This window comes from Vulpes lagopus, chromosome 19 (assembly GCF_018345385.1).
Source record: "Vulpes lagopus strain Blue_001 chromosome 19, ASM1834538v1, whole genome shotgun sequence".
In the NCBI taxonomy this organism is placed as follows: Eukaryota; Metazoa; Chordata; class Mammalia; order Carnivora; family Canidae; genus Vulpes; species Vulpes lagopus.
Window position 1 is genome coordinate 51,559,243 of NC_054842.1, and position 26,816 is coordinate 51,586,058.

The 26,816-nt window shown below is 42.0% G+C and overlaps 1 protein-coding gene across 3 annotated transcripts in view; it reads right to left on the minus strand.

Annotated features, from left to right (window-relative positions):
• VEPH1 (ventricular zone expressed PH domain containing 1) overlaps positions 1-26,816 on the minus strand; it is a 226,118-nt gene that overhangs the window by 21,155 nt on the left and 178,147 nt on the right. For all 3 annotated transcript variants that reach the window (XM_041733586.1, XM_041733587.1, XM_041733588.1), the window contains exon 12: positions 3,836-3,953. In XM_041733586.1, the coding sequence (XP_041589520.1) occupies positions 3,836-3,953 (118 nt within the window). The remainder of the gene's footprint in view (positions 1-3,835; positions 3,954-26,816) is intronic.

The following is a 26,816-nucleotide window of genomic DNA, read 5'->3' on the forward strand; positions in this document are numbered from 1 at the left end:
AATCAGCAATTGGAAGGACTGGAAAGAGCTTCCACTAGAGCCATTTCCCTCCTGTGACCATTTCCCACCCATTGTCATGCCAAAGCCCCTGTTCTTTTTTTAAGTAGAATAAGTCATCAGGGAGGCGGGTGTTCTAACATCACGGAATAACGGTTCTTGGCGTTCCCAGTACTCTCTGTCCTTCATTTGGATGTGCCCAAGGGGTTGAACTTTCAGGCTCAGGAATTAATCTGCATTAAATCTGATAGCAGCGTGACCTTGGGACAATTACTTAACCTCTGGGTTTCGGTCTCCTCATCTGTAAAGTGGAGTCAACAATGATGAGAATAGTGCTCAGCTCCTAGCCGATAAACGACGGCAGTGATGGTCATTCCAGGACGTTAGACCCTCCGCCGCTCATTTTCCTCGGAGTTCGGCTGTACCTAGTTGGATTCCAAGCGTATTTTCCTGACTCCTAGATATTAAATGTCCGAGAATTTCTGTAGGTTGGGGGGGGGTGTTAGCGGGCGATAAGACTTTGATCTAACGAAGGGGATATACTCAGGCGACCTTGCAAGCCGCATGACTTGCTGTCGGTTTCTAGATGAGTCCCACGGTTAAGCGTACACACTGCTGGGAAGGATTTATATTTTAAGACGTCTTTCCTGATGGCTAACTGAAGTTTTCTAAATGACTCGTTTTATTCTTCATTTATGGAGATGTTGAACAGTCTTTTTTGTTTTATATTGGAAAAATGAATACTTGACAGCAATTGTCAAAAAAAAAAAAAACCCATCCAAATCCAGTTTTTAAAATTTCTTTTAACGAACTAGGGGTGATAGAAATGGAAGTGGGCAGGGGGTGGGGGTGATTGGGTGACGGGCACTGAGGGGGGCACTTGATGGGATGAGCACTGGGTGTTACTCTCTATGTTGGCAAATTGAACACCAATAGAAAATAAATTTATAAAAAAATAAAAATAAAATAAAATTTCTTTTGTCTTAGACTCCAATCCTACTTCTTTACATCTGAGGCTGAACCCTGTGAGGGGCCTCGGGACCCTATGGGGGCACTGATTAAACCCAGAACGGTAACAAGACTCAGGCATCTATGTCAGGTGCTAAGTTAGGAAGGGAGCCATTTGTTTTATATACGGTGACTTCTCTCAGGGAGGAAAGAAGCACCAACCTCCACTTGCCAGATTCACAATGCCCCGGGTATGGTATAGTGATGTATTTGATTTTATTAACACATAATCACACTCTTGAAACATCTTATTGTAACATTCGAGGTGTATTTGATTTTGCCATTCCCAAATATTATTCATTCATTCACTCACTCAGCAAGTATTCACTGCATGCTATAAACACACAGGGTGTGTGCTAGACTTTTTCCATATAGGCCTTCTGGCCCTAACTGGATTATGAAGCCTTTCAGAGCAGGGATACTACACCTTCCTCGTATTTTATCCCAAGCCTCAGCCTGTAGAAGACATTCAACCAATGCAACAAGCATATATCACGTAAGTGAAAAGTGGGGGATCCCTGGGTGGCGCAGCGGTTTGACGCCTGCCTTTGGCCCAGGGCGCGATCCTGGAGACCTGGGATCGAATCCCATGTCGGGCTCCCGGTGCATGGAGCCTGCTTCTCCCTCTGCCTGTGTCTCTGCCTCTCTCTCTCTCTCTCTCTCTCTGTGTGTGTGACTATCATAAATAAATTAAAAAATAAAAAATAAAAAATAATAAAAAAAGAAAAGTGGGAGGCAGGTACTATGCTTGCTGTGCATAACCAAATGATAGAATATTTATTTCTATGTCTTGTTCATCTTTAAACTCAAAATTTAAGAACACGAACGCAAACATCACCTCCATGAATAATATGTGTCAGGAGTATTACGTTGGACCTTTCACTTACGTGAAATGTATAATCTATACGCTTCTATAAAAACAAGAGATCAACAACCTACATAAATTTTTCAGGGAATTGAGAGTTTTTGGTGAAAATAGTAAGTTTAAAATAGGATTTCTTGCAGACTCACATCCCCTTTCATGTAGCAAAAGGAAATGAGCAAAGAAATCTAAGCACACTGATGTTTTCAGGGCCACGCGTTTTGATCCAATATGTTCTGCTATAAAATATTTGGCCTTGTTTGAATCTTTATTGCTGTGTGTTCTCAGTCTTTATTTAACTGGGAAAAACACAAGTAAGAAAGAGCAAATTGCAAAATGTTCTTTTCAAGTGTATGGCAGCGAATTTGAGAAAACCTATATTAAAGGAACGCTTTGTGTTTTTAACTTCCAGCCCCTTTTCTGAGGCCTCCATTGGCCAGAAACGATGAAATGTGTATTGGACCAAGGACTCAGTTGACTTGGAATGAGAATTCTTAAGGGTCTCTGAGAGCCACCTACGATCAGTGCCTTACTTCTCCGTGTCTTTCATGCTCTTTTTCAGAGGTGAAATCAGGTCTACTTAGAAAGTTTTAGAATTCAATTCCCCAATTCCTTATTTGCTCAAATTAACTTTTTAAAAACTGGGGTGTTCACTCTGGCATCAGCTCAGTGCAGACTCTGTAATCAGCCAACAATCTGCCTCACAGAGGCTGCCGTCCTTCACTGCCAGCTTCTTCCAGCCACACCTTTTCCGTGGGGTAATACATCTTAATTGGTGCCTCTCCGGGAGTCCCTCTCCTTTCCATCTGGCCGAACACACGTTTTCCCCCATTCAGCTTTAACTTCTTGGAAAGGGAATAGGCTTGCCACAACGGGCAATCTTTAAGATGCACAAAGTCCTAAAGTGAAGGGAATGGGTACAGGTGGTGCCATCTGGGGCTCTCTAGTTAACTCACCTACAGAGTGGCTTTGTGCTCAACAGTGTTTTAACACTGCTCTCCCGGTTGATACTGCAGCTCCCGAGCAGTGTCAGTGTTGAGAACTCTGTGTCCGCTCAGAAGGCAAATGAGTGATGAGATATCCCATTTCCAAGGGCGGCACAACTTCCTGAAGACAGGCTTACTATCAACCTAATTCCACTGGTCAGATTGGAGCAAGTGCAACCAGGAGGCAGGGCGGTGGAATGATGGTTAAGAGCACAGGCCCTGCGGTCAGACTGGGTTCAAATCCTGTTGCTCTTAATATGTGACCCGTGAGACTTCAGTCAATCAAATTGCTCCGTGTCTCGGTTTCCCCATCAGTAAAATGGAGATGATATTAGTACCAACCTGATAAGGTCATCGTGAAGGTCAATGAGATATACCGACACGTTTAGCCGAGGGCTTGCCTCATGTTCACTAGTAATTATTTCTAGGCAAGGTCAGTAGGCCAAATTCTTTGGGCACCAGAAAGGGAGGGAGAGGGTGAGTAACAGCTCTGCAGGGATTCCTCAAATAATTCCTCACTCCTTAAATGTTTCCCTTTTTATGCAGCTCTGTCATGAGCAGAAGGTAAGGGAGGACCAGAGATGCCAGCGGGAGCGTGCACCCACTGCTTCAGCGTGGACTCCTTCTTTTGGGACTTTGGATAGGATGGATGCCTGTTTTTCTCTAAGTCTCAGGGTCATCTGGGCTCTAATGACTGCTTTCAGGGCAAAACAGCCAGGCCTGCTTTCCTAATCACTACGGGCAGGTAAGGTGGTGTTTCTCTTGCTCGTATCTGGTCTATGTTTCTCTCCCTTTCCACATCTTCCCTTTCTCTCCATCCCGCTTTGGTCAGAGACCTTCCTCGGCCATCAGGCCTTCCTCCATGCACTATCGCAACCTGGGATGTAAGAAGGTGGCCGACTCGAACGGCGGGGCCACGGGTCCCTGTGAATCCCAGGGGCACAAGGCTTCTGAGCAGCAGGTGGGAGGGGGGGTCTCTCACCGGTCGCTTTGTCAGGGTTGTTGCACATGAAGCACTGCCACGCTCCTGCTGCTTCGCTGAAGCCAAATACGTCAAAGAATCTCACTTCTTCCAGATGGAGCTGTACCTGGTCCAGATCCTGTTCCAGGAACACAAAGCACAAAGAACTCATAAGCGGGTGTGCCTGCCGCACAGCATTGGGAGGCTGGAAGGAAGGGCTCTGAGAGCAGGATGGCTGGTGCTCCCACTCAGCGCTGCGGACACGGAGGGAGCACGGAGAAAGGCTCCCGTGGGCATCCCGGGCGGCCTTCTCAAACCCCTCCAACGCGGCGCTCCTCCGGGTGGGGGGCCCTGAGCACGCGGCCCAGGCTGGGCCCAGCCGCCAGGGTGCGGCCTGCAGTGGCAGGTGCATTCCGTTGCACCTAATGGCAGCTCCAGAATCTCTGAAAAGGTTGGGCAGCCAAGGGACAGTGGGGCTGAAAGCAACGCTGCAGGGGCGTTTGTCTTTTACGTACACTTTGCATAAAACTGGGAATCGACCACGCATAGAACAAATTATTTTTGTCATGTTGGTTTTGCAGGGGGCTGATGGGAAATATGGGAGAGGGCTAATCCCTCGGCCCTGGGCTCTGGCACTGTTTTAGGTCTACATTTTATCTTAAAAGTATATGCAAACCTTGCGTTACGTTCCACGATATGGCTGTGTCGGTTCTAATGGAAAATAATGTCTTAAATGACTTATCAGTAAATTAATTAATTTCTCCCTCCCAAGAGCTGAGTTGGACCGACCCACCGAGGACGCCGCCCCTGTCTTGGGTACCCTGTGGCGTTGTGCCAGTGTGTCCCCGTTGAAGACGCAGGGGAGAGCGGTTCCATCACACTGTAAATGGACGGAATACGATTAGCCTGAGCAAGTTAAATCGCTCTACTGACCTCCGAGGCTCTCCTGTTATGTAAATGGCTGTACAAGGCTCTGCTGCAGGGTGGTCAGAACCACATTCTTAAAAGCTTGCTTTCCTAAGAGGGATTTGATGTCTTCGCTAGCTAGCCTTACACGCGCCAGCTGACGGATGGGTTTGTCCTCTGCTCAGTTGTGATTCTATTCCCTTTCCTCTGGTCCACACACTGACCTTCTCCCCAGGGTGACAGCTCCTAGTAAGCTCAAGAGCCAAGGGATGGAGGCACTGTGCTGCTTTCGACGGATCTAAAATAGAGAATGGGCAAGTGGCTCCTGAGTCCCTACCCTAAAGTTCCCGTTTCTCAGGTCTACATTTCTTGACAGAGGTGAGAAATATGCCAAACTCTAAGCTCCTTGAGAGAATAAGCATCTATTTTGTTCACAGTTGTATCCCCAGGATCTAGTCCAACATCAGGAATGGATTAATAGCACCAGTTTACAAGCCCGGTGCAAAGTTTTCCAATGAGCTATGTGAAAGTATTATGAACACTTAAAGGGAATTCTTTTAAGAGAACATTTACACTCACCGGAACATAAACACAATGAAGGCAGGGATTTTCTCTGTTATATTGGCTGCTATGATCCCAGCACTAAAAATGCCTATCACATAAGCAAGCATTAAATAAATATATGTGGAATAATAAAAGGTATAAACTGGGACCAGAAATACATCCTTTTCAGCACTCTTTATTAAGACTGTGATGGCTTGTGTTCTGGGATTGGACATCTTGGAGGCTCAACATGCTGAATACAGCGTTTTGAGTTGCTAACGTTTAATATCATTTTTTTAAAAGCATTTTCCCAAGGTAAAGACCGAAGAAGCACCTGGGAGTTTTGAAGGTTTCAAAGGATGAAATCTATATTAAAATTTATGGGGAAAAAGCAGATGTTCATAAATATCAATTTCAAAACTGCGAAGTCTCTGAAGTCTACGCTTGGCCATTGGGATGCAGATCACTTCTCTGTCGCTCACACAACTAAGGACCAACTTTTCATTCACCACAAACACTGCTAACAAACAAAGTACTTAAAATAATACTTAAGGGTTCCTTTATCTTTCCTGTTCTGAGACAAGAAAAGTCCCAGGTTGTTGCTTATAATCCACACTTGTCTTGGCAAAAAAGTTACTTGAAAAGTTTAGGACAGATGGCAAGCTGCATCCCAGTATTCAAGTTCTGAAGTCAAAAGCAGGCTTACTTCTTCAGAGGATTTAGGTGTTGTGCAAAGGGAACTGACTGAAGAAGATAGACAGTAATTCTATGAACTGTTGGAATCAGCAATAACAGCCAACTTTGAATATAGACAGATGAAACACACGTGGCTCCAAATATTGTTGGAAATTCAAAGTAAAATCAGTCACAAAACAAGCAAACAAAAACCGTGAACTAGTGATACCTAAATTTTTGGAATTTTGGTTTCCTGACTGTGCTTGAGATGATCACTTCTCTCCCCAACTTCTTTACGCTTCTGCGTCCTATAGCTTCCCAGGCCTTGCCCAGGAATTGCTTATATGATTTTATTTTATTTTATATTTTTTAAAACTAAACATACTCTTTTTTTAAATTTTTATTTGTTTATGATAGTCACAAAGAGAGAGAGAGAGAGAGGCAGAGACACAGACGGAGGGAGAAGCAGGCTCCATGCACCGGGAGCCCGACGTGGGATTCGATCCTGGGCCTCCAGGATCGCAATCTTGGCCCAAGGCAGGCGCTAAACCGCTGCGCCACCCAGGGATCCCATGATTTTATTTTTTAATACAAGAGAACTAAAATTGATTTGTTTAAAGAATTACAAGCTTCTTTTAAAAACAATTAGAGTCCAGAAGAACAATAAAAATCATGCATATCTAAGTGGAGTCCCTCCCTGAGTAGTTCAATGGGATTGTGGTGGACAGACCCTCTGGTGACCCTCCTCCCAATAATTCCCATCTCCTGGTATTCATCCCTTCATGTAATCCTTTTCCCTTAAGTGTGGAAGAGATTTGTGACTTGCTTCTAAGAAAATGGCAAAGACAATATCAATTCCATGATTACGTTATTATGTACACACACATACCACTTACACAGTACTCACGTATATACACCACATCGACCTATCTTATTAGCAAATGCATAGGGAGACTCTCCTGTTGGCCTGGAAGAAGCAGGCCATGTTGTGAAGTGCCTATGGAGGGGGCTACCTGGCAGGTAACTGGGGGTGCCCTCTAGGACCTAAAGGCAGCTCTCAACCAGTAGCCAGTATGAGTTCCAGGCCTTTAGTCCTCCCACCCCAAATAAATGGTATCTGCTAACAGCCTAAGCACATTTGGAAGCAGACCCTTCCCACTCAAACCTCCAAATGAGACCACAGCCCAGCCTGTATCTTGATTTTGCAGGCTTGGGAGACCTTGAGCAGAAGAGCCAGCTAAGTCACAAGCAGAGTCCTGACCCAAGAAAACTGCGATAACAAACAGATATTGTTTTGAGCTGCTGGCTTTGGTAATTTGTTACGCAGCACTAAGAATCAATACTGACATTGTGCCACGAAGAAGGGAAGGTGACGGATACCCTGTTGGCCAATTCTCAGTGAAAATGATGAATCTACTTAGAGGGGTTTAATTCTTCTGAGAACACTCCAGATCGGGCCTCAATAAAATCAGAAGGATATAAAGAGAAAGAGATATAATCACAGTAAGAATATACTAAAAAAGTTTTCCTGATAAACACCATCAAATTCAAAAGGGATAGAAGCCCCTGGAGGAAAAATGATGTTTTTAAACAGTTGATCAAATGAATGTTTCTCCGTTTTTTTTTTTTTTTCCATCATCAATGGGAGTAGGAATTTGCAGAAGTATATAAAAAGTCTCTTGCAAAGTCTCTTAGGGGAAAAATAAGCCAGATAGCATGGAAAGATGAGAGCATACTTATAACATTATTTTGATGACAGTGACAGCATGAGTCAATGCTATGGATTCCGTAAAAGTGCAAAGTAGCCTCTGGATCTTATAAAGTGGTCGATGTACTGTGAGAGGGTACGGGGAAGCAATTTTCCAGAAATCAGTGAAAGCCTACATCTGGAAGAACTTTGGGTTCTGGTACATTTAAATTCTGTTTAAAGCTATTTTTGCACAGATACAAAACATGGCATTGCCTCATGCGTTCTGTGCGCCTATGGTTAATGGGATCAACTCTAGGCACATACCTCAAGTATGTTTTAAGAAATGTAAACAAGAGTTTTTTTTTTCTTTTTTAACGATCTCCAACATTTTCACATATTATTTATGGTTATTTCTAGTGCCTGAATTCTAACTGTATGGAGTCCAGGGTGTGCAATAAACTTACTGAAGGAACAAAATTAATGAGGCATCCTTATACCATTTATCTTTCTATTATTTATATTGTCCTACATTGTGCAACCATAGGGTCTTGTAAGAAACATACTGTATGCTGAATGAATAAATCACCAAGAGAGACTCTAAAAAATATTTATGCTGTAATTTAATTTTTAAATTTACTTCAACTTCTGAAAAATGTTACTATAAAATTTAACTTATAGCAATTAGTATTTATGGCATCCAGTGTCAGGAATCAAGGATAAATGGAGGAAGGAGACGCCATCCCGTATGCCAAGAATGTTGACACAGTAATGCCCTGGGTCCATAGTATTCCTCACAGAGGAAAACTGGAATACATCTTTATTTGTGTTTAGTTGTGGTCATTATTAAGTTTCTTCTGGTGTGACTCTTGGCTCTCAACCGGATTAAGGCCCCTTGGCAAGAAGACTAATTTCTATATTACATTGTAGCTTCTGAAGCGACTAAGTATAGAACGTTGCCCATAAGAGATGTTCAATGAATCTTTTTAAATTTTTGCTAATTGAGGCACATAGATTTGTAATTTATATTGATAGTAGCATTTAGATTTCTGTTCTTTGTTTTAAGTAGGCTCCATGCCCAGTGTGGAGCTCAATGCAGGGCTTGAACTCACAACCCTGAGATCAAGACCTGAGCTGAAACCAAGAATTGGACACTTAACTGACTCAGCCACACGGGCACCGTAGCATTTAGGTTGTTAATTTTCACATCTATTCAATTATTCCCACTAAGATCTTTTAGAACATTTTTGTTTTTAAAAAACATACCTACATCTCTATGTATATTGGAGGAATTCATTTCATTTAATTTTATAAAACAAGTTTCTAGAATAAAATGTTAGTAATTGAAGAATGATTCTCTAAATCCATCAGTGTAGCATTGTCACTGCTTGTTCTCAGCCTTTCCAAATCACCAGTTCTCAGGAGGCACAATCCCAGGGAAATGTGTTACAAACATCAAATACAGGTTCCGCCCCTGGAAGCCTAACCGGATCAGTCTGTGTTTGTGCCCAGGAATCTGCATTTCTAAGCAAATCCCTAGGTTATTCTGATGTGCAACGACTGGCAATTAATCCTACATCCTTGGAAACAGATGAGGATGACTGATTTGACTCCATCGATTGGTATTTGAGGAATTTTTTTCAACTCTCATGTGCATATGTTCATACTTCTCCACAATAGTTTGGTTTCAAATGTCAAAATATACAATCTGGTTGCAAGAACAAAAATTCCATTCTTGAAGATCAGAGACATGATTACTCCAAATTGTGAAACTTGGAAGGAAAGAAGAGGCGTGAAAATTGAAATTGTTGGGGCTCGTTTGAAAGTTGGCAGAAGGCAGGGATGTGTGGGGAAGGGGTGGGCAACAGGTGGGAGGCAGACCCTGAGCAGAGGCAGTGAGGGTACTGACCCAGGAGAACTCCCAGGGTGATCCAGTGCTCAATGTAAACGCCACACGTGTGCTCTGTTCCGTTGTCTCTCCTTTTTCTATCCCAGATTAATAAGGGAACACTAGGGACACACGAGTATATGAGGTCAGTGTGGCCAGCTTCTTAGTTTCACTACAGACCATGAAATAAACTTGACTTTCTTCCTATCCTTTGAGTACCCACATGTGGGGAAGAACTGAATCGCTTCTTGGCAAGTTGTGGCGATTCTAACCATGGGTCTGGCTCCACGTAGCTGGAACACAGCATGTTTGACTCATTTCACAGAGAGGTTCTGAAGAACTGTTTCATGTAAGAACCAACAAATATGATAGAATATTTGATTTGATTCAAAAAGCCAAGTTTTTACACTTGCCTAAGGATCGTGAAAAGAAAATGTGATTATAAAATGTTGGCAGTAAACATTACAAGAGTTTGAATAAAGCAGTTTATGCAAAAGCTAATGTAAGCATGTGGGTTGAGTGGAAACTAAAGGAGGAAAATTGGGTGAAGCTTTATGAATGTTTGATAAACCCATAATGACTTTCTTTATGAACCAACTTTCTTCTAAAATGGAGCCCATTAAAGCCAGCAAAGTATTTTTAATCAGAGTGGAAGAAAGGGCAAAAGATTACCAATGTTCAAAATGTCAAGAAAAATTGACATTTTACAGTGGTGGCAGCAGTAAAATGGAAATGTTGGCATGACGGCGAGCACTCACATGGGATCTCCTCTCATACTGGAAAGCAAAGAATTTCAGTGTTGTCGTTTTTTTTTTCTTCCTGATGGTTGCCACCTGCATTTAACAACTATATATCAAGCATCTAGCGCCACTATGTCCAGTAGTTCCCCCTCTCTGTGGTTCCACCCTCCAGTTTCAGATCCCCACTGTCAACTCCAGTCTGAAAGCAGACGAGCCTCCTCTCGATGTGTCACCAGCAGGTCGTTAGTAGCCTAATACGACTACGTCACACTGCCTGCGTCCTGCCCCTCACTTCATCTCATCACTCGGCACTTGATCATCTCACATCCTCACACGAAGAGTGAGTACAGTACGGCAAGGTATTCTGAGAAACTACGTTCACATAAGTTTTATAATAGTACATTATTATATTATTGTATTTCACTATTAGTTACTGTCCTTAATCTCTTTCTGTGCCAAATTTATAATTGAGCCCTTGTCATAGGTATGCATGTTAGGAAGGAGCATCGTATATATGTGGTTCCGTACTATGCCTGGTTTCAGGCATCCACTGGGGGTCCTGGAATGTATGCCCGAGGACGGAGGAGCAGGGGACTCCCCCGTGGTACTAGGCCACACCCAGAGGGTGCTGATAGGGAACTAGCTTAGCAAAGGGGCTTTCTTCTTCTCCTTTAGAAATCAATTAGTGAGGTAAACACACGCCTCAGCCATGTAGGTTATTTTGTTGGGGGCGAGGTCCTTCTCTTATTTTTCCCCAGTTATCCCCGATACCACCTTCATTCCCAGATGCTCCTTCCATCTCCCCTTTATGTAAGTTCTCATTCTGGGTTCAATACATTTCTTTGAACAGGTCTGGATTCATGAAAAATATGTACTAATGTTTAGTTATTTTTCATTTTCGTAAATGATGTGATGCCGTGGACCATATTCTGTGTCTTGCTTGTTTCTCTCAAGCTCTACACATGGCATCGTATGTGGACTTGTTTGTTGCCCCCATCGCTATGGAGCGATTTCATAGTGCACATCTGCCAACCCCACATTTTACTTAGCCATTCCCCTTGCCTCCATCTTTGCATGTACAGGACCGTGCAACAATTAATATCCTCAGATGTGTCCCCTTGTGATATGAGTTAGAATTTTTCTGGGATAAATTCAGAAGTGGAATTATTGCTGGATCATAGGGTATGTTTAAGACTGTAGAGGAACTTTTTGTTGTTGTTGTTGTTTCTACAAAGGCTTTCTGAGCAAATTTTCTTGAAACTTGGGATTTGGGCTAAAAGAACAAGCTTGAAAAGTTAATTTATGAGTAATTAGAAAGTAAGAGACCATCTAGAGAGATTTATCTTCCCAGAAGTATGTGTTTACATCAAGGTAGGAATGAGACCCAGGATTTGAAGACATCTCTAAGCTGTCAAGCTGGAGACACTAGTCTTATCCTCCCCTTGGAGAGATTTATTTATAACCCACAAGACCAAATTTTTTTCTTCTCTTCTTTCAGATGAGGGAGGGTGCTGGCCCTCCCCTGTATAAATATCCAGATCCATAGTCTCAGGGTTCCTTTACCTACAACACAGACCTGGCATGTATAGGATGACATCAGGCTCTCACTGTGTGGTCTACGGTTAATAACTGAGGCAAAGGGGAGTTGGTGAGGTTATTTGCTGTAAGTCATCTGCTCTGCTCCAGAAATCTTGTTTGCATGACACATTAAAAATTTAACATTATGCATATCCTTAACTTCATTAAGTTTTGTTAAATTACTTTTCCAGAATGATCTAATTTATATTCCCACCAGCACAGTATGAATTCCTTTTCTGCATCATGATGGAAAGCCTTTTTAGGCTCTGAAATTTCTGGAAAATTACTATCTAATAGTCTTTTTTATATCTGAATTAGGCCATGCTTTTAGTGACCACAGTCATATTGGTCTGATTGCAGTCAGGGGCTGGCAGTAGTCTCTAGTGACTATTTAAACCATTACTTCTTAAACCAGGGGGAAAAATCAGCCACATTTCTGTGTCAAACATTGCATTTTTCTTCATCTTTATTGCCTTTTGCTATCATAAGAAGCATTCCAAGTTCTGGGAATCAGACCACCCTTTCTAGGTGCAATTACTTTAATACACTAGTGCATATCAGCATTTAGCCAGGGTCTAGTTTTATTTAAGAACTACCATTTTGCTGATATGCTTACTACTTGGAATGGTTACAAAGGTAATAAAACTGACTGTGCCATGGATGCATGGAGAAGAAATTGCTTCCCATGATGTAGAAATTTCAAATGTCTCCACTTAGTTTTTCAAAGAGTAGAGCACAGCACTAAGTGCTGATGAAGTACTAAGAGATCAAGGCAGATGTAATATTGAATTATCTCTCATAGAGAAATGGATTAAGTAAACTCTGCTCTATTTACACAATGGAGAACTTTACAGATACTAAAATGAATGAGCTAGCTCCACATGTGTGAACAGATAGATATATTTTTAAAACATAATGGTAAGCATAGAAAGGATATTGCAAAAGATATGTGCAATATGATAACACATATGTAAAAGTTTAAAATGATAGTACAAAAATATCCATGGAAATAATACACACCAACCTCAAGAGAGTATTTACAGCAGTTTCTTTTTGTAAAGGAGAATATTTAAAGTAAATATGGAAGAAATGTAAACATCTTTTTTTATCTTGTGGTGGGAACGGGTATTATCTTTCTCCACTTTCTGAATTTATGAGCTATTTCAGAATTCAATAAAAAATAAAAGTAAGACAGAGAACATAAGGAAGCAGAAACTGGCTAGTGTTAGGATCTGTGAGGAAGAAAGGTTATACATTTGGGGAAGGCTTCCTTGGTACCCCTTGAATCCCTTGTAGGGAAGTATCCTTATTTTGCCTGTGGGAGGCTGGCCTTGGTGGTTAAGATCAGTAAAAGACAACCTCTTTCTCCTGATTTTTGCATTTTATACTACGTGCATTTATTCTTGTTGGGGAGCTCCACATGAAAGCTTCTTTTAATCTAGCTCTTCGATCTTAAATGCACAAGCTAACACATCTAAAGGAGCTGGAGAAAGAACAGCAAATAAAGCCTAAATCTAGCAGGAGAAGACAAATAATAAAGATTAGAGCAGAACTCAATAAAATAGAGACCAGAAGAACAGTAGAACAGATCAATGAAATGAGGAGCTGGTTCTTTGAAAGAATTAAGAGGATAGATAAACCCCTAGCCAGCCTTATTAAAAAGAAAAAAGATTCAAATTAATAAAATGATGGATGAAAGAGGAGAGGTCACATCCAACACCAAGGAAATACAAATGATTTTAAGAATGTGTTATGAGCAACCATATGCAAACAAATTCGGTAATCTGGAAAAGATGGATGCATTCCTGGAAACTTATAAACTACCAAACTGATAAAGGAAAAAATAGAAAACCTGAACAGACCAATAATCAGCAAGGAAATGGAAGCAGTCATCAAAAACCTCCCAAGAAACAAGAGTCCAGGGCCGGATGGCTCCCAGAGGAATTCTACCAAACATTTAAAGAAGAATTAATACCTATTCTACTGAAGCTGTTTCAAGGATAGAATTGGAAAGAAAACCTCCAAACTCATTCTATGAGGCCACCATTACCTTGATCCCCAAACCAGATAAAGATCCCAGTGAAGAGCAGAATTACAGATCAATATCCCTGATGAATATGGATGCAAAAATTCTCGCCAAGACACTAGCCAATAGGGTCCAACAGTACATCAAAAGGATTATTCACCACAACAAGTGGGATTCATTCCTGGGATGCAAGGATGGGTCAATGTCCACATATCAATCAATGTGATAGATCACATTAATCAAAGAAAGGACAAGAACCATATGATCCCTCAACTGATGGAGAAAAAGCATTTGACAAAGTACAGCATCCTTTCTTGATTAAAATTCTCCACAACGTAGGGATAGAGGGAACATACCTAAATATCATAAAAGCCATCTATGGAAAGCCCAAAAAGAATATCATTCTCAGTGTGTGTGTGTGTGTGTGGGGGGTGAACTTAAAGCTCTTCCCCTCACATCAGGAACAGGACAGGGATGTCCACTCTCACCACTGTTGTTCAGCATAGTATTAGAAGGCCTAGTCTCAGCTATCGACAATGAAAAGAAATAAAAGCCATCCAAGCTGGCAAAGAAGAAGTCAAACTCTCACTCTTCACAGATGACATGATATTTGATGTGGAAAAACCAAGAGACTCCACCAAAAAATTGCTAGATCTCATACAGCAATTCAGCAATGTGGCAGGAAATGAAATTAGTGCACAGAAATCAGTTGCATTTCTAGTCACCGACAATGAGACTGAAGAAAGAGAAATCAAGGAATTGATCCCAAGTATGGGATCATACTTGCATCAAAATTGCATCATACTTGCATCATAATTGCATTAAAACCCATAAGATACCTAGGAATAAACCTAACCAAAGAGGTAAAGGATCTATATTCTGAAAACTACAGAACACTGATGAAAGAAATTGAGGAAGACACAAAGAGATGCGAAAACATTCCATGCTCATAGATTGTAAGAATAAATATTGTTAAAATGTCTATGCTCCCCAGGGCAATCAACACATTCAATGCAATCCCCATCAAAATACCATGGACTTTCTTCACAGAGTTGGAACAAATAATTCTAAGATTTGTATGGAACCAGAAAAGATCCCTAGTAGCTAGAGGAATGTTGATAAAGAAAACCAAATCTAGTGGCATCACAATGCAGGGCTTTAAGCTCTATTACAAAGCTGTGGTCATCAGGACAGTGTGGTACTGGCAGAGAAACAGACACACAGATCAATGGAACAGAATAGAGAACCCAGAAATGGACCCAATGGTCAACTAATCTTCAACAAAGCAGGAAAGACTATCCGCTGGAAAAAGGACAGTCTCTTCAATAAATGGTGCTTGGAAAATCGGACAGCCTCATGCAGAAGAAGGAAACTGGACCACTCTCTTACACCAGACACAAAGATAAACTCAAAATGGATGGAAGATCTAAATGTGAGACAAGAATCCATCAAAATCCTAGAGGAGAACACAGGCAACACCCTTTTTGAACTTGGCCACAGCAACTTCTTGCAAGATATCCATGAGGGCAAGGGAAACAAAAGCAAAAATGAACAATTGGGACTTAATGAAGATAAAAAGCTTCTGTGCAGCAAAGGAAACAGTCAACAAGACTAAAAGACAAGAATGGGAGAAGATATTTGGAAATGCCTTATCAGATAAAGGGCTAGTATCCAAGGTCTATAAAGAATGTATCAAACTCAACACCTAAAAAGCAAACAAATCCAATCATAAAATGGGCAGAAGACATGAACAGACATTTCTCCAAAGAAGACCTACGAATAAATGGTCAACAGGCACATGAGGAAATGCTCTGCATCACTTGCCATCAGGGAAACGCAAATCAAAACCACAAGATCCCACCTCGTCCCAGTGAGAATGGGGAAAATTAACAAGACTAAAAACAACAGATGTTGGAGAGGATGTGGAGAAAGGGGGACCCTCCTGAACTGTTGGTGGGAATGTGAACTGGTGCAGCCACTCTGGAAAACTGTGTGGAGGTTCCTCAAAGAGTTAAAAATAGACCTGCCCTACGACCCAGGAATTGCACTGCTGGGGATTTACCCCAAAGATACAGATGCAGTGAAACGCCGGGACACCTGCACCCCGATGTTTCTAGCAGCAATGGCCACAATAGCCAAACTGTGGAAGGAGCCTCGGTGTCCATCGCAGATGATGGATAAAGAAGCTGTGGTCTATGTACACAATGGAATATCACTCAGCCACCAGAAACGACGAATACCCACTATTTACATCAACGTGGATGGAACTGGAGGGTATTATGCTGAGTGAAGTAAGTCAATCGGAGAAAGACAATTATCATAAGGTCTCACTCATATGGGGAATATAAGAAATAGCAAAAGGGACCACAAGGGTGGAAACTGGGTGGGGAAAAATTAGAGAGGAAGACAAACCATGAGAGACTCATGACTCTGGCAAACAAAAGGAGGGTTGCTGAAGGGGAGGGGGCGGGGGATGGGGTTACTGGGTGACTGAGGCACTGAGGAGGGCACTTGATGGGATGAGCAGTGGGCATTATACAGTGTTGGCAAATTGAATTAAATAAAAAAACGTTCAAAAATAAATCTAGTTCTTCGAACTCAGAGACAGAGATAAACATGAAATGCAGAGTGTTTGATTTCAAAGAGTTGATGTTACGTTGTTTTGTTTTAGAAACAAAACAAAGCAAAAATCCAAAGCATGTTAACACCAACTTATGTCATAGAGAAGTGCTACGGAATGGGTTAAATGACACAAGTGATACTTCAAAATAAGGGATTTTTTTTCTTCCTGGAGAGTGGTATGGCACAGAGAACGTAGGTTTTGGAACCCGATGTGAGTCTGAGCCCTGTCACTGCCACTCACTAACAGTTCTTGGGAAATACCTTAATTTCTCGATGCTTTCAATGCACTTTTCAATCTGTAAAATGTCTGTGATCTCTCAGCTGTCCCCTTCAGAATCTGCTGCTGCAAATAAATTCATGGATAATTGTACCACACTGTAAACTATAGAGAAATAATACAAAGCAGTGATAATGATGACGATTTGAACGCAATGAGATAAGGAGCTCTTTTTTATGCATATGGATGGATACAGGGTTCTTTGTCTCTTAGCTAGATAAATATGTAAATCTTTCCAAAATAAATGAGTCATTTAAGAAACACTGATGTTAGGCGCCTGAGAAACGTATTTTGTTTTCTAAAAGCAAGTAACATCCTTATTTGTCTTTGTTAGTTTGTTGTCAAATCTAGGGATATTGGATGTAATGAGATGCAAACATAGAAGGATGTAATGCAACGTGAACACTTGAAAGGGGAGTAATGCCATGTGCATGTTTGATGGGGCCGTAATGAGATGTACAAATAGAAATGCACATGGAGATGTGCATGGGCAATAGTGTAATGAGATGCATAAATGGATGGGTGTAATGATAAAAGCATTTAGGGGGGATGTAATGTGATTTATAAATGGAAGCATTAAATGGGAAGGGTGGAAAGGGCAGGCCGTGATAAGAAGCAGAGAGAAAGAATGCAGTGCTATGCGTGAATGGGAGAGCTAATAATATGTGCACGATGAGGATGTAATGAGATAAAAATGGGATGGCATAATGAGGCTCACAGATGGAGGGATGTAATGAGCTGCGCAGAAAGGAAGGAATCATGACAACCATAAAAGGAAGGATTTAATACTATGAATAAAGAAATGGGCACAAGAAGACGTGAGCAGTGAAAGAAGGAGCAAAAAAAAAAAAGGACATGGATGAGGGGATGGGAAAGGGGATGGGAAATAACAAGGTGGGCAAATGGAACACTCTAATGAGATGCTGAAATTAAAGGGTGCAACGAGGTGTGCCCATGTGGGGAATAATTAGACACACATCTAGGCCTATAATGAGGTACCTGGGCCCTGATCAGACGCGGGCCACAGTGTTCAGTTCCTATGAAGTAGGTGAAGGTGGAAAAAATTCAGAGCAGAGCCATATATGTCTATCTAAATGGTTACAAATGCGAGAAAGAGAATACTGAACAGGTGATTTAACCGGAGCCTCAAAGTTTATGAAGCAACGGTTTCACTGATGCTGTTTATGGGGCGCTCACTCTGGGCCAGGTACTCTTCTGGGTGCTTGACTGAACGTGTCATCTCCGACCGCCTTCCTAGCAACCCTGCCAGGCAGGTGGGTTTGTTCCTAGTTAGAGGTGAAGAAGTTAGGCTTCAGGGAGGTGAACCAACCCGCCCAGATTCCCAGAACATGGTGGTGGCAGAGATGTGACTCAAGCCGAATCACCTGCATTCCAGGTGCCTTTGCCTCTTTTCAGGTAGTTCCCAAAGGGTAGTCCGTGGGACCTCCTGCCTCACAATCACCTGCACCATGTGGCAGAGAACCAGCCCATCCCCAAGATTACCACTTGCAGAATCCACAGAGGTCCCGAGAATTTGCATTTAAACAAGGTCTCCTGGGACTGTCACATGTGCTAAGGTCTGGGAACTACTCCACAGAGTCGGGGGGTGGGAGTGTTCTCACGCTTCCCACCAGCTCTGGTACAAGATCATGAAGCCTGAGCAGTTTAGGTTGGCTCCACGGGAGACTCCAGAAGGAATTATCAGACCCTGGAATGGGGCATCAAATGATTCTGTGGACTGTATTTACCAAAGCTGTTTTTTTTTTTCTAAAGGCCTTTACCCTCAGAATGGCCTCCAATAGGAACCCCAAGTTGTAGTGAAGATGTAGAATGATACAACAATGCATTGAAAACAATTAGACTTTAGGAGATATTTGGATACTGAATTAAAAAAAAAAAAAAAGGGTTACTCCATAATCCTAAAAGGAAAGAGGGTCTTGTGGCAATGTGTTCCGAGAACCAAAATCTGCTAATCTACATGCGACGTACAGGATCATAAAACAAAAGGCAAATAGTGCCTCTGACTTCTCTTTCCTGACACGCTTAGCATCGAGATATCTAAATTGCTATGATTTTTTTTTTTTGGATGAGAAAAACCAGAATCTGTATTTTGAAACGAGTGCTAGTTAAACTTGGACGACTGCTCGCACGTCAGTGACACCCTCTGGAAGTCTCCAGTCTCTTCCCGAACCGTTGTGTAGAGTACGCTCATGAGCCCCGGACAAAACGGTTGCATGACTTTAATGAAACCCAGCTTGTACGTCTCGATGCCGTTGGGGCCGTCCCCCTGTGTCGTCCACCTGGACCTGCATAAGCCTTTGGGGCTCTTGTGAAATCTGATCTCATTCTCAGAAGATGGAACCTTCGTCATTCATTTTAAGGGGAAGTACAATAAAATGAAACCCGTTCGCATTGGCTGAGCTCTTGCTGCGTGCCCAGGGAGTCTTCTAAGTCTCCTAACATGCTGGTGAGATGGGCACTGGTATTCCGTGCCCTTCACAGGTAAGGGAGATGAAGCACAGAGGACCTACCCCAAGAGTCCGCAAGCGCCGCGGTCAGCATTCACACCCAGATCCTGAGCTCCTAACTGCCGCACCTCCACTTTGCTTGGAAAGAGCTGGTTATTCTAATAGTTTAACGCCCAGGATTGCCCTTCACGCAGTATCCCTGACAGCACTGAGGGCAGAAAGTCTACTATCTGACTCATGCACTGATTCTTTAAGAAAAGGCCCCAAACCACTCCTGCACTATTGGACTGGAATAGACATTTCAGAGCAACTATGTACCTCTGTTCCCCCAGGAATAGAGTTATTTTGCTAAACTATTTTCTAAAAATTTTTTTTTTTTTTAATTTCCTTGACTGATGCAGACCATCTGGCTGACTGCGCAGGAATGTTCACTACAGTAGTAAAATCGACATGCCTCGTTATAGGACAGCGTGGCTTGTGAAAAGCCAAGGAAACACAAGACAGGTGATAAACCAGGTTTTAAGCTAAACCGAGAAAATCGCTCTTCTGCCAATTTTCATGTTTCGAGAAGAGCTGACGTACAACATAAGTATAATATGTGTGGGTGGTGGTCGGGGAGACACGAGCAGTGTGCGTTAATTAGCCGTGCGTAAGGATAACGATTTTCTAGTTTTTAGAGGGTGAATCAAACACTCACTCAGGTTCAATGTGTTTATAGAGTCATGTGCAATCACTTAGTACGAGTTGCGTGTATGGAACTGTTTAGATGAGGGTCCCTATGGATTGTTCCAGTGTAGAGCTGTTAAGGGGGGACAAAGAAAGAAGCTGAGCGAAGGTCGAGACCGTATTTAGGGGGGCAAGGCTGAGAGTGCAGCTGACCTTCCCCACTCTGCGGGCCCCAGGCAGGTAAGTCAGGCCCGCACAGGTGTCCAGGGCATGTGTCTCTTCTCAAGGGCTCCCTCCACCTCCGAGCCTGTGTCCTCTCATGTGAGTCACCTTAGTCCCCGGTGAATGACACCGTGGCTCTGGTGGGCGCACAGGCCAGCAGCTGGGGCAGGAGTGCGTCTTGTGCCGAAGCTCACCATCCTAGTTTTGCAAGCCTGGCCTGGGCAGCAGGGCGCCCCCAACCTCACCTTGCCCGCTGACCCCCGGGGACGGGTCCCAGGGGGGACCTAGGGGTGGCCCTGGGGGTCTGCAGCAGCTCCACCCAGCAGCACGACCACTGAGCTGTGCCCTGGGCTCTACGGGGAGTCACAGAGCGGGTGTGGGGCGGAGAGGAGAGGCAAAGATGTCTTGTGAAGAGAAGCCCAACCCGAATCCAAACCCTCCTTCATTGAGAAAAATAACCCGTGGTTTCCTCCCTGCGCTCTGAAGATGGTCTTTCTGTTTCTCAAATTGGGGTCCCTATGTACCCCCCTGGTCTGCGCCGTGGCTCTCCAGACCTGCCCTACCTTGACGCCTCTCAGCATCGAACTGCCCCTCAACTAGGGACAAAAGCCCAAGCTTAGGCGGACCCCACTGTAGCACCTACACAGCTGAGCACCACCGAAGGGGACCCTGTTTCTGTTTTACTTCACGTGTCTTATCTCGGATCCCACATGGACACGTCTCCTTGCCCGACACTCCTGCTGTGTCTCCAGCAGGTTCACCGTTCCTGTGTCTGAGGATTTCATTTGAGACCTCCTTTGCTCTAGCCTCCTCCCTTCCATCCCTCCTCCCCCATCACACTCTCAGCTGACGGCTTCACCTCTTATTTCACTGAAAAAGATGAAAAGCCACGAAACAGAACTCATTCATCTTTCCCCCATCACATCCACTTCTGGATCTGGGTCTGTGTGCAATCGCTTTTTCTCATCTGGTCACCATCCTCGCCCTTTCTGTGGTGTCACCCCAACACTTGCAAACATGCACGGGGGCTTCCATTCCCAACCATCTCCATACTTACTCCACTATGAACCCATTCGGCACCAACCTCTCAAATAGCTCTCCACAGATGCTTGTCTCTGTCCTCACTCTCTCCTCATGTCTTCACCTACTCCGTTTTGAGCCTTGCCTTTAAAATCCTCCTAGAACGGCCTTTTCCAAGCTGCCCAGTTGGATGGACGCTTTTCTATACCCTGCTGCCTTGACCTAGCCGCCAAATCCCATTCGCTTCTCTTCTCTCTCTTTCTTAGACTCTCTTGAGATGTGTGACTTCTCTTTTGTCTTTTGGCTGCTCTCTGGACTCAATCCTGTACTAGGTCCTTGGCTCTCTAGACTGTCTTCTCAGATTGGCTTAATCTTCCCGTGGTTTTCCCCACCTCAGTGCCCAGAGTGCCCTTGTCTGTGGCCTAAACCACAGATTTGCCTACTAGACGATTATTCTGGGACATCTCACAGACATTTTTAAATTTAAGATATTCAAAAGTCCCCCTCCCCCTTACACTCTCCCATTAGCTTGCATTACCCTTTCACCTCCAAAATTTATATTGACTGTGTCATTCATTTTTATCCCTAGCAGGACCATCCCAGCTCTAATTACCTTCTTCTCTCATCTGAGTGAGCAATAATCTTCACAGTCTCTCTGATTCCACTTTTGCCCCTTTCTGATCTAGGCCCCACAGAGCAGACTGAGCGATCATTTGAAAATAGGCTGGGCAACGATGTCTGCCGCTCAAAACTCTTCAACGACTCCTCCATAGACCGCAATAAAATCTAAGGCCCTTGCCATGGCTTACAAGGCAGACGTAAATCACCCCAGACCAACTCTCCCTTTGGTTCCCTGGGCTCAACCCTGATTCTTTTACTTCATGGAACAGTGGGAGGGGAGAGTTCATTCCTGGGGTGGGCATGGCCACCCACAGTGTTGTAGGAAGAAGAAAATATTAGAACCCTCACTTTTGTTTACTTTTCATCTCATCCTTTAAGATTCCTATTTTGAATATTTTTAGAATAAAAATGAGTGTCATAATACATATATATTATTTATAGGCAAATAAATATATAAACACAGAGGGTGCTTACTCAAAATTTTTTTTTCTGATGGGATGTGTGATTTAAATTTGGAGGAGAATGCTCTAATGCACCAAGGTTTTGTCTTTCTCTTCTTTTTTTTCTTTTAATTATCATTTTTGTTTTTGTTATATGGTCTCAAGGTCTTTGAGCAAATTATTCTCTTTGCCAGGAAAACTCATCTGACACCAGGTCAGAGAAGCTTCCCTTACCGTGCAACAAACACTGCTGTTCTTCATCACTTCCTTTAGGCATTTTATTTTTTTTTACAGTATCTTTCAGTGTGGCATCGTGCATTTCTTTACTTGCAAATTGCTTGTCTCCTCGGGGGAAGAGCATGATGAGTTATGTTTGGTCTCTGCACAGAGCTTGGCATAAAGTAGGCATTCGCAAAAAAGTATTTTAACTTAATGAATGAATTTATAGTTCTATCCACCAGGCCTTCACTGTGATTTTTTGTTGTTATTTCCTCCATCTTACTACGTGCATCATCCTTCTTACGTGAAACCCTGTCCCTCTTTCATTTAAAAGTTCAGACTCTATTTTAATGTCCACTCCTCTTCCAACTAGCTCTCTGAGCCAGGGACGTCCCAGACATTGGCGTCTGTATCTACATCCCGCCCTCAATCTGCCTTCTCAACCCCCTTGCCTTCAGCTTCCTATTATGGATTATATTCTCGTTGTGTCTTGACCTCACCTTTGCCTCTGAGATGGTGCCAATCAGATTTTCCTGGTTCTCAGCTTACAGCCTAAAAGTCCCCATGCCAAGCTAGGCTTTGGAAATCACAAACACAAACCCAGTTCCCATTTACCCCATTCTCACCTAGCTTGCTCCGAAAGGGAGGGCCTGACAAAACCAATCTCTCTCCAACACCGTGACTCACCCTGCTCCCCAGGAGGCTGACCCACCCCACTTGTCACACACGCAGACTTAAACTTATTTTGAGAATGTGAATCGTTGCAGCCTATATACAATAAATCCGCACCTTACTTAGGCATTCGTTGACTGGAGCACCGTATTAACACTGTGACTCGACACATTAAATCTAAGTCTTGGGGAGCATCAGAAAGTCTCCTTTTGTTATACCCAGAATTGGTGTTTCAGTCTTATTTATGCTTTGACACTACAGCCAATTACCCTGGGAACTGTCAAGTATGTTTGTAGCAGTGTGGACTGAAAACAAATCTCCAAATGTTAGCCATATGGGGCACATTTTATTTCAGCAGTAAATTTAATTTTTTTTGTTTGTTTGTTTCCATAACGGGCAGTTTTGAGACCTCTTTTCTACGGCATATGGAATTTCTCCATACTTTGGGAACTAGAACATGTGTGTCAAAAAAGGAGATTCCTCCCTCAAATTTCAGTCTTTTAGTAATCCCCAATCAACTTTGTCAACTGCCTGCTTCCCTGGTAATCAGAGCACCCCTCCTTCTGAAGGGCTGGGCCACACATGCACTGGAACGAAATCATTAATGAATCCTCTAGTTGCTCCCGGAAGCCATCCTCCTCATTTCTTGAGTAAATTATTGGATTTTCTGCCTTTTTCTAAGATCTTTATTTTATAATGAAAACTGATGAACTTAAAATGGATTTTTCTTTAAGTAAACGGCTCACTTACACTTACTTACATAAGGCAATGTAACTAAAACTGTTAATAACTGTTATAACTGTTATTCTTTGATTATAAAAGAAGCCATACTTCTAACGGAAAATCTCAAAAATGCTAATTCCACCAACCAGAGCTAACCATTGCTAACATTTCAGTATATTTCCTTTTGGTAGTTTTAATGGAATTTTCCAAATAATCCTCTTTGGATAAATAATTTTGAATCTTGCAATGTGGCATTTGACATAGTACTGTTTCATGCCACTAAACACTTTTTATAAACATGGTTTTTCATGTTTTCTTAATATTCTTCCATAGGGGTGGAAAAAATATATATGTATACTTTTATTCTCCCATCTTGAGACATTTACACTAATCATAAATAACCCCACGATATTTTTTTGGTGTGCATATCTTAAGTTTTGTACACATTTCAGATTGTTTCTTTAGAATAGGTTCCTAGAAACAGAATCACTGTGTTAAAGGATATGAACATTTTTAAGACTCTTGACCTGCATTGCTAAATTGTTTTTTAGAAGTTTGAAATAATTTACACCCCAACTAAAAATGTGTGAGAGTGTCTAAACTCCCTTGCTGTAACCAGAACTGATTATTATCCTTCTAAAAATGGATTAAAAGGGGGTCATGTTAATGTTAATTTCAGCTTTTATATCTTTGACTATTAATGAAGAAAAATATTTTTTCTGAACTGAGTCTCCTTTGAGTTCTTTGCTCATGTCCTTGGCCCATTGATTATTGATTTACGTATCTTAGGGATATTAAAAATTCATCTTTCATACTGATTACACATTTTCATTTTAAGTCACTGTGCATGACAGGTTTCGTTTTTTATAAGCTTTGTATTTTTATGTAGTTGAATCTGTCAACACTCTACTCTTAAATGTTACTCATAGGTTTAATTGATTTTTTTAAAAGAAAGAAAAGCATATGCAAAGGATAATGTAACAGATATCCATGTACTTGCCATATTAATAAATATTGATATTTTGCTTCTGATTTTAAAGGTTTACTTATTTATTTTAGAGAGAGAGAGAGATAGAGCCCAAGCGTGAGGGGCAGAGGGAGAAGGAGACAGACTCTCAAGCAGGCTCCGCACTCAACGTGGGGCTCAATCTCATTATCCCGAGATCACAACCTGAGCTGAAACCAAGAGTGGGATCCTTAACTGACTGTGCCCCCAGGTGCTCTTGCTGCTGATTTTCTAAAAAACAAAATTACAAATGAAATTGAGATCTCTTTAATTCCCTTTCCAGTAACATTTTCCTCTCTCCTTTACCCACGTCTTCATTATCCAGAGGCAAGCCTCTCATGAATTTTGGTGTGATTTCAAAAAAAATTTTTTAACATTTTATTTATTTATTCATGAGAGAGAAAGAGAGAGAGAGGCAGAGACACAGGCAGAGCGAGAAGTAGGCTCCATGCAGGGAGCCCGATATGGACTCGATCCCGGGTCTCTAGGATCATGCCCTGGGCCTAAGGCAGATGCTAAACCATTGAGCCACCCAGGGATCCCCCAAATATACTTTTTTATATTTTTACCACAGGTATGTGTACTCATAAGCATTCATAATACTGCTTAGAATGTTATAAAAATTTATGTAAGTTATCATACTATTTTTTTACACTTTTGCAACCTGTTTATTAAAACTTAATATCCTGCTTTCAAGAGGGACTCCACGTTACTACGCATAGATCGAATTAATTCACTTTCACTGTCTGTAGAGCATGATTATACCACAACATCTCCTCATTTCTCTACTGATGAACATTTGCATCGCTCCTGATGTTTTGGTGCAGATAATATTCAGTGACATCTGTACATGTCTCCTGGTGCAGGCACGTTGAGAGTTTCACCTGGAAATGGAATCACAGGATGATAGGGTACAGGAGTTTATCATACCACCAGCTACTGCCAGGCTGTTCTTTGTAAAATGCTATAAAGAAAATTGCTTTGGGACGCCTGGGTAGCTCAGTGGTTGAGCGTCTGCCTTCAGCTCAGGACGTGACCCCTTGGGGTCCCGGGATCGAGTCCCACATTGTTCTTCCTGCATGGAGCCTGCTTCTCCCTCTGTCTGTGTCTCTGCCTCTCTCTCTCTCTGTGTCTCTCATGGATAAATACATAAAACTTTAAAAAAAAAGAAAAGAAAATTGCCTTAAACTTTGTCTAGGACAGAACATTTTTGTATGTTATAATACAAAAGACCTCCTTGTGGTAAAAAAAATTAAGCATTTATGATAAAATGCTTAAGCATTTTTCTGATAAACTTTAAGTGGAATTAAAATTCTGGAAAGTTAGTTAATCACCCACCTTCTCAGTTATCAGTCATTTATGAATCTAATTAATGATTATTTACTTTTTTCTTTTTTTTTTTTTAAACTTTTTTTTTTTTTTTAAAGATTTATTTATTTATTCATTCAGAGAGAGCGAAGAGAGAGGCAGAGACACAGGCAGAGGGAGAAGCAGGCTCCATGCAGGAAGCCCAATGTGGGAATCGATCCTGGGTCTCCAGGATCACACCCCGGGCTGCACACGGTGCTAAACTGCTGCGCCACTGGGGCTGCCCATATTTACTTTTTTCTTAAGTACTTTTTTCTTTTTGAAGTAGGCAATCTTTCATATTCTTATCGATAGTATATGAATATTCTCATTTTTTTCACATCCTTCCAAGTCTTGTATTGTTACAATTTTTTATCCTTGCCAGTCTGATCATTGTAAAAAGGCATATACTTTTTAAATATTTAAATCAATTATTTCCCTGATTTTTAGTGAGACTAAACATCTTTTCTTATGTTCATTGTTCATTTGAGTTTTCCTGTTCATTCAGTTTCCTGAATTTTCTGTTCATAGTCTTTGTCCAGTTTTGTCTTGGGTTGTTTGTTATCTTCCTTGTTGATTTAGGATTTTTGTGTTAATTATCCATATTTCAAATACCTTTTCACATCTTGTGCTAGTCTTTTAACTATGTTATAGTG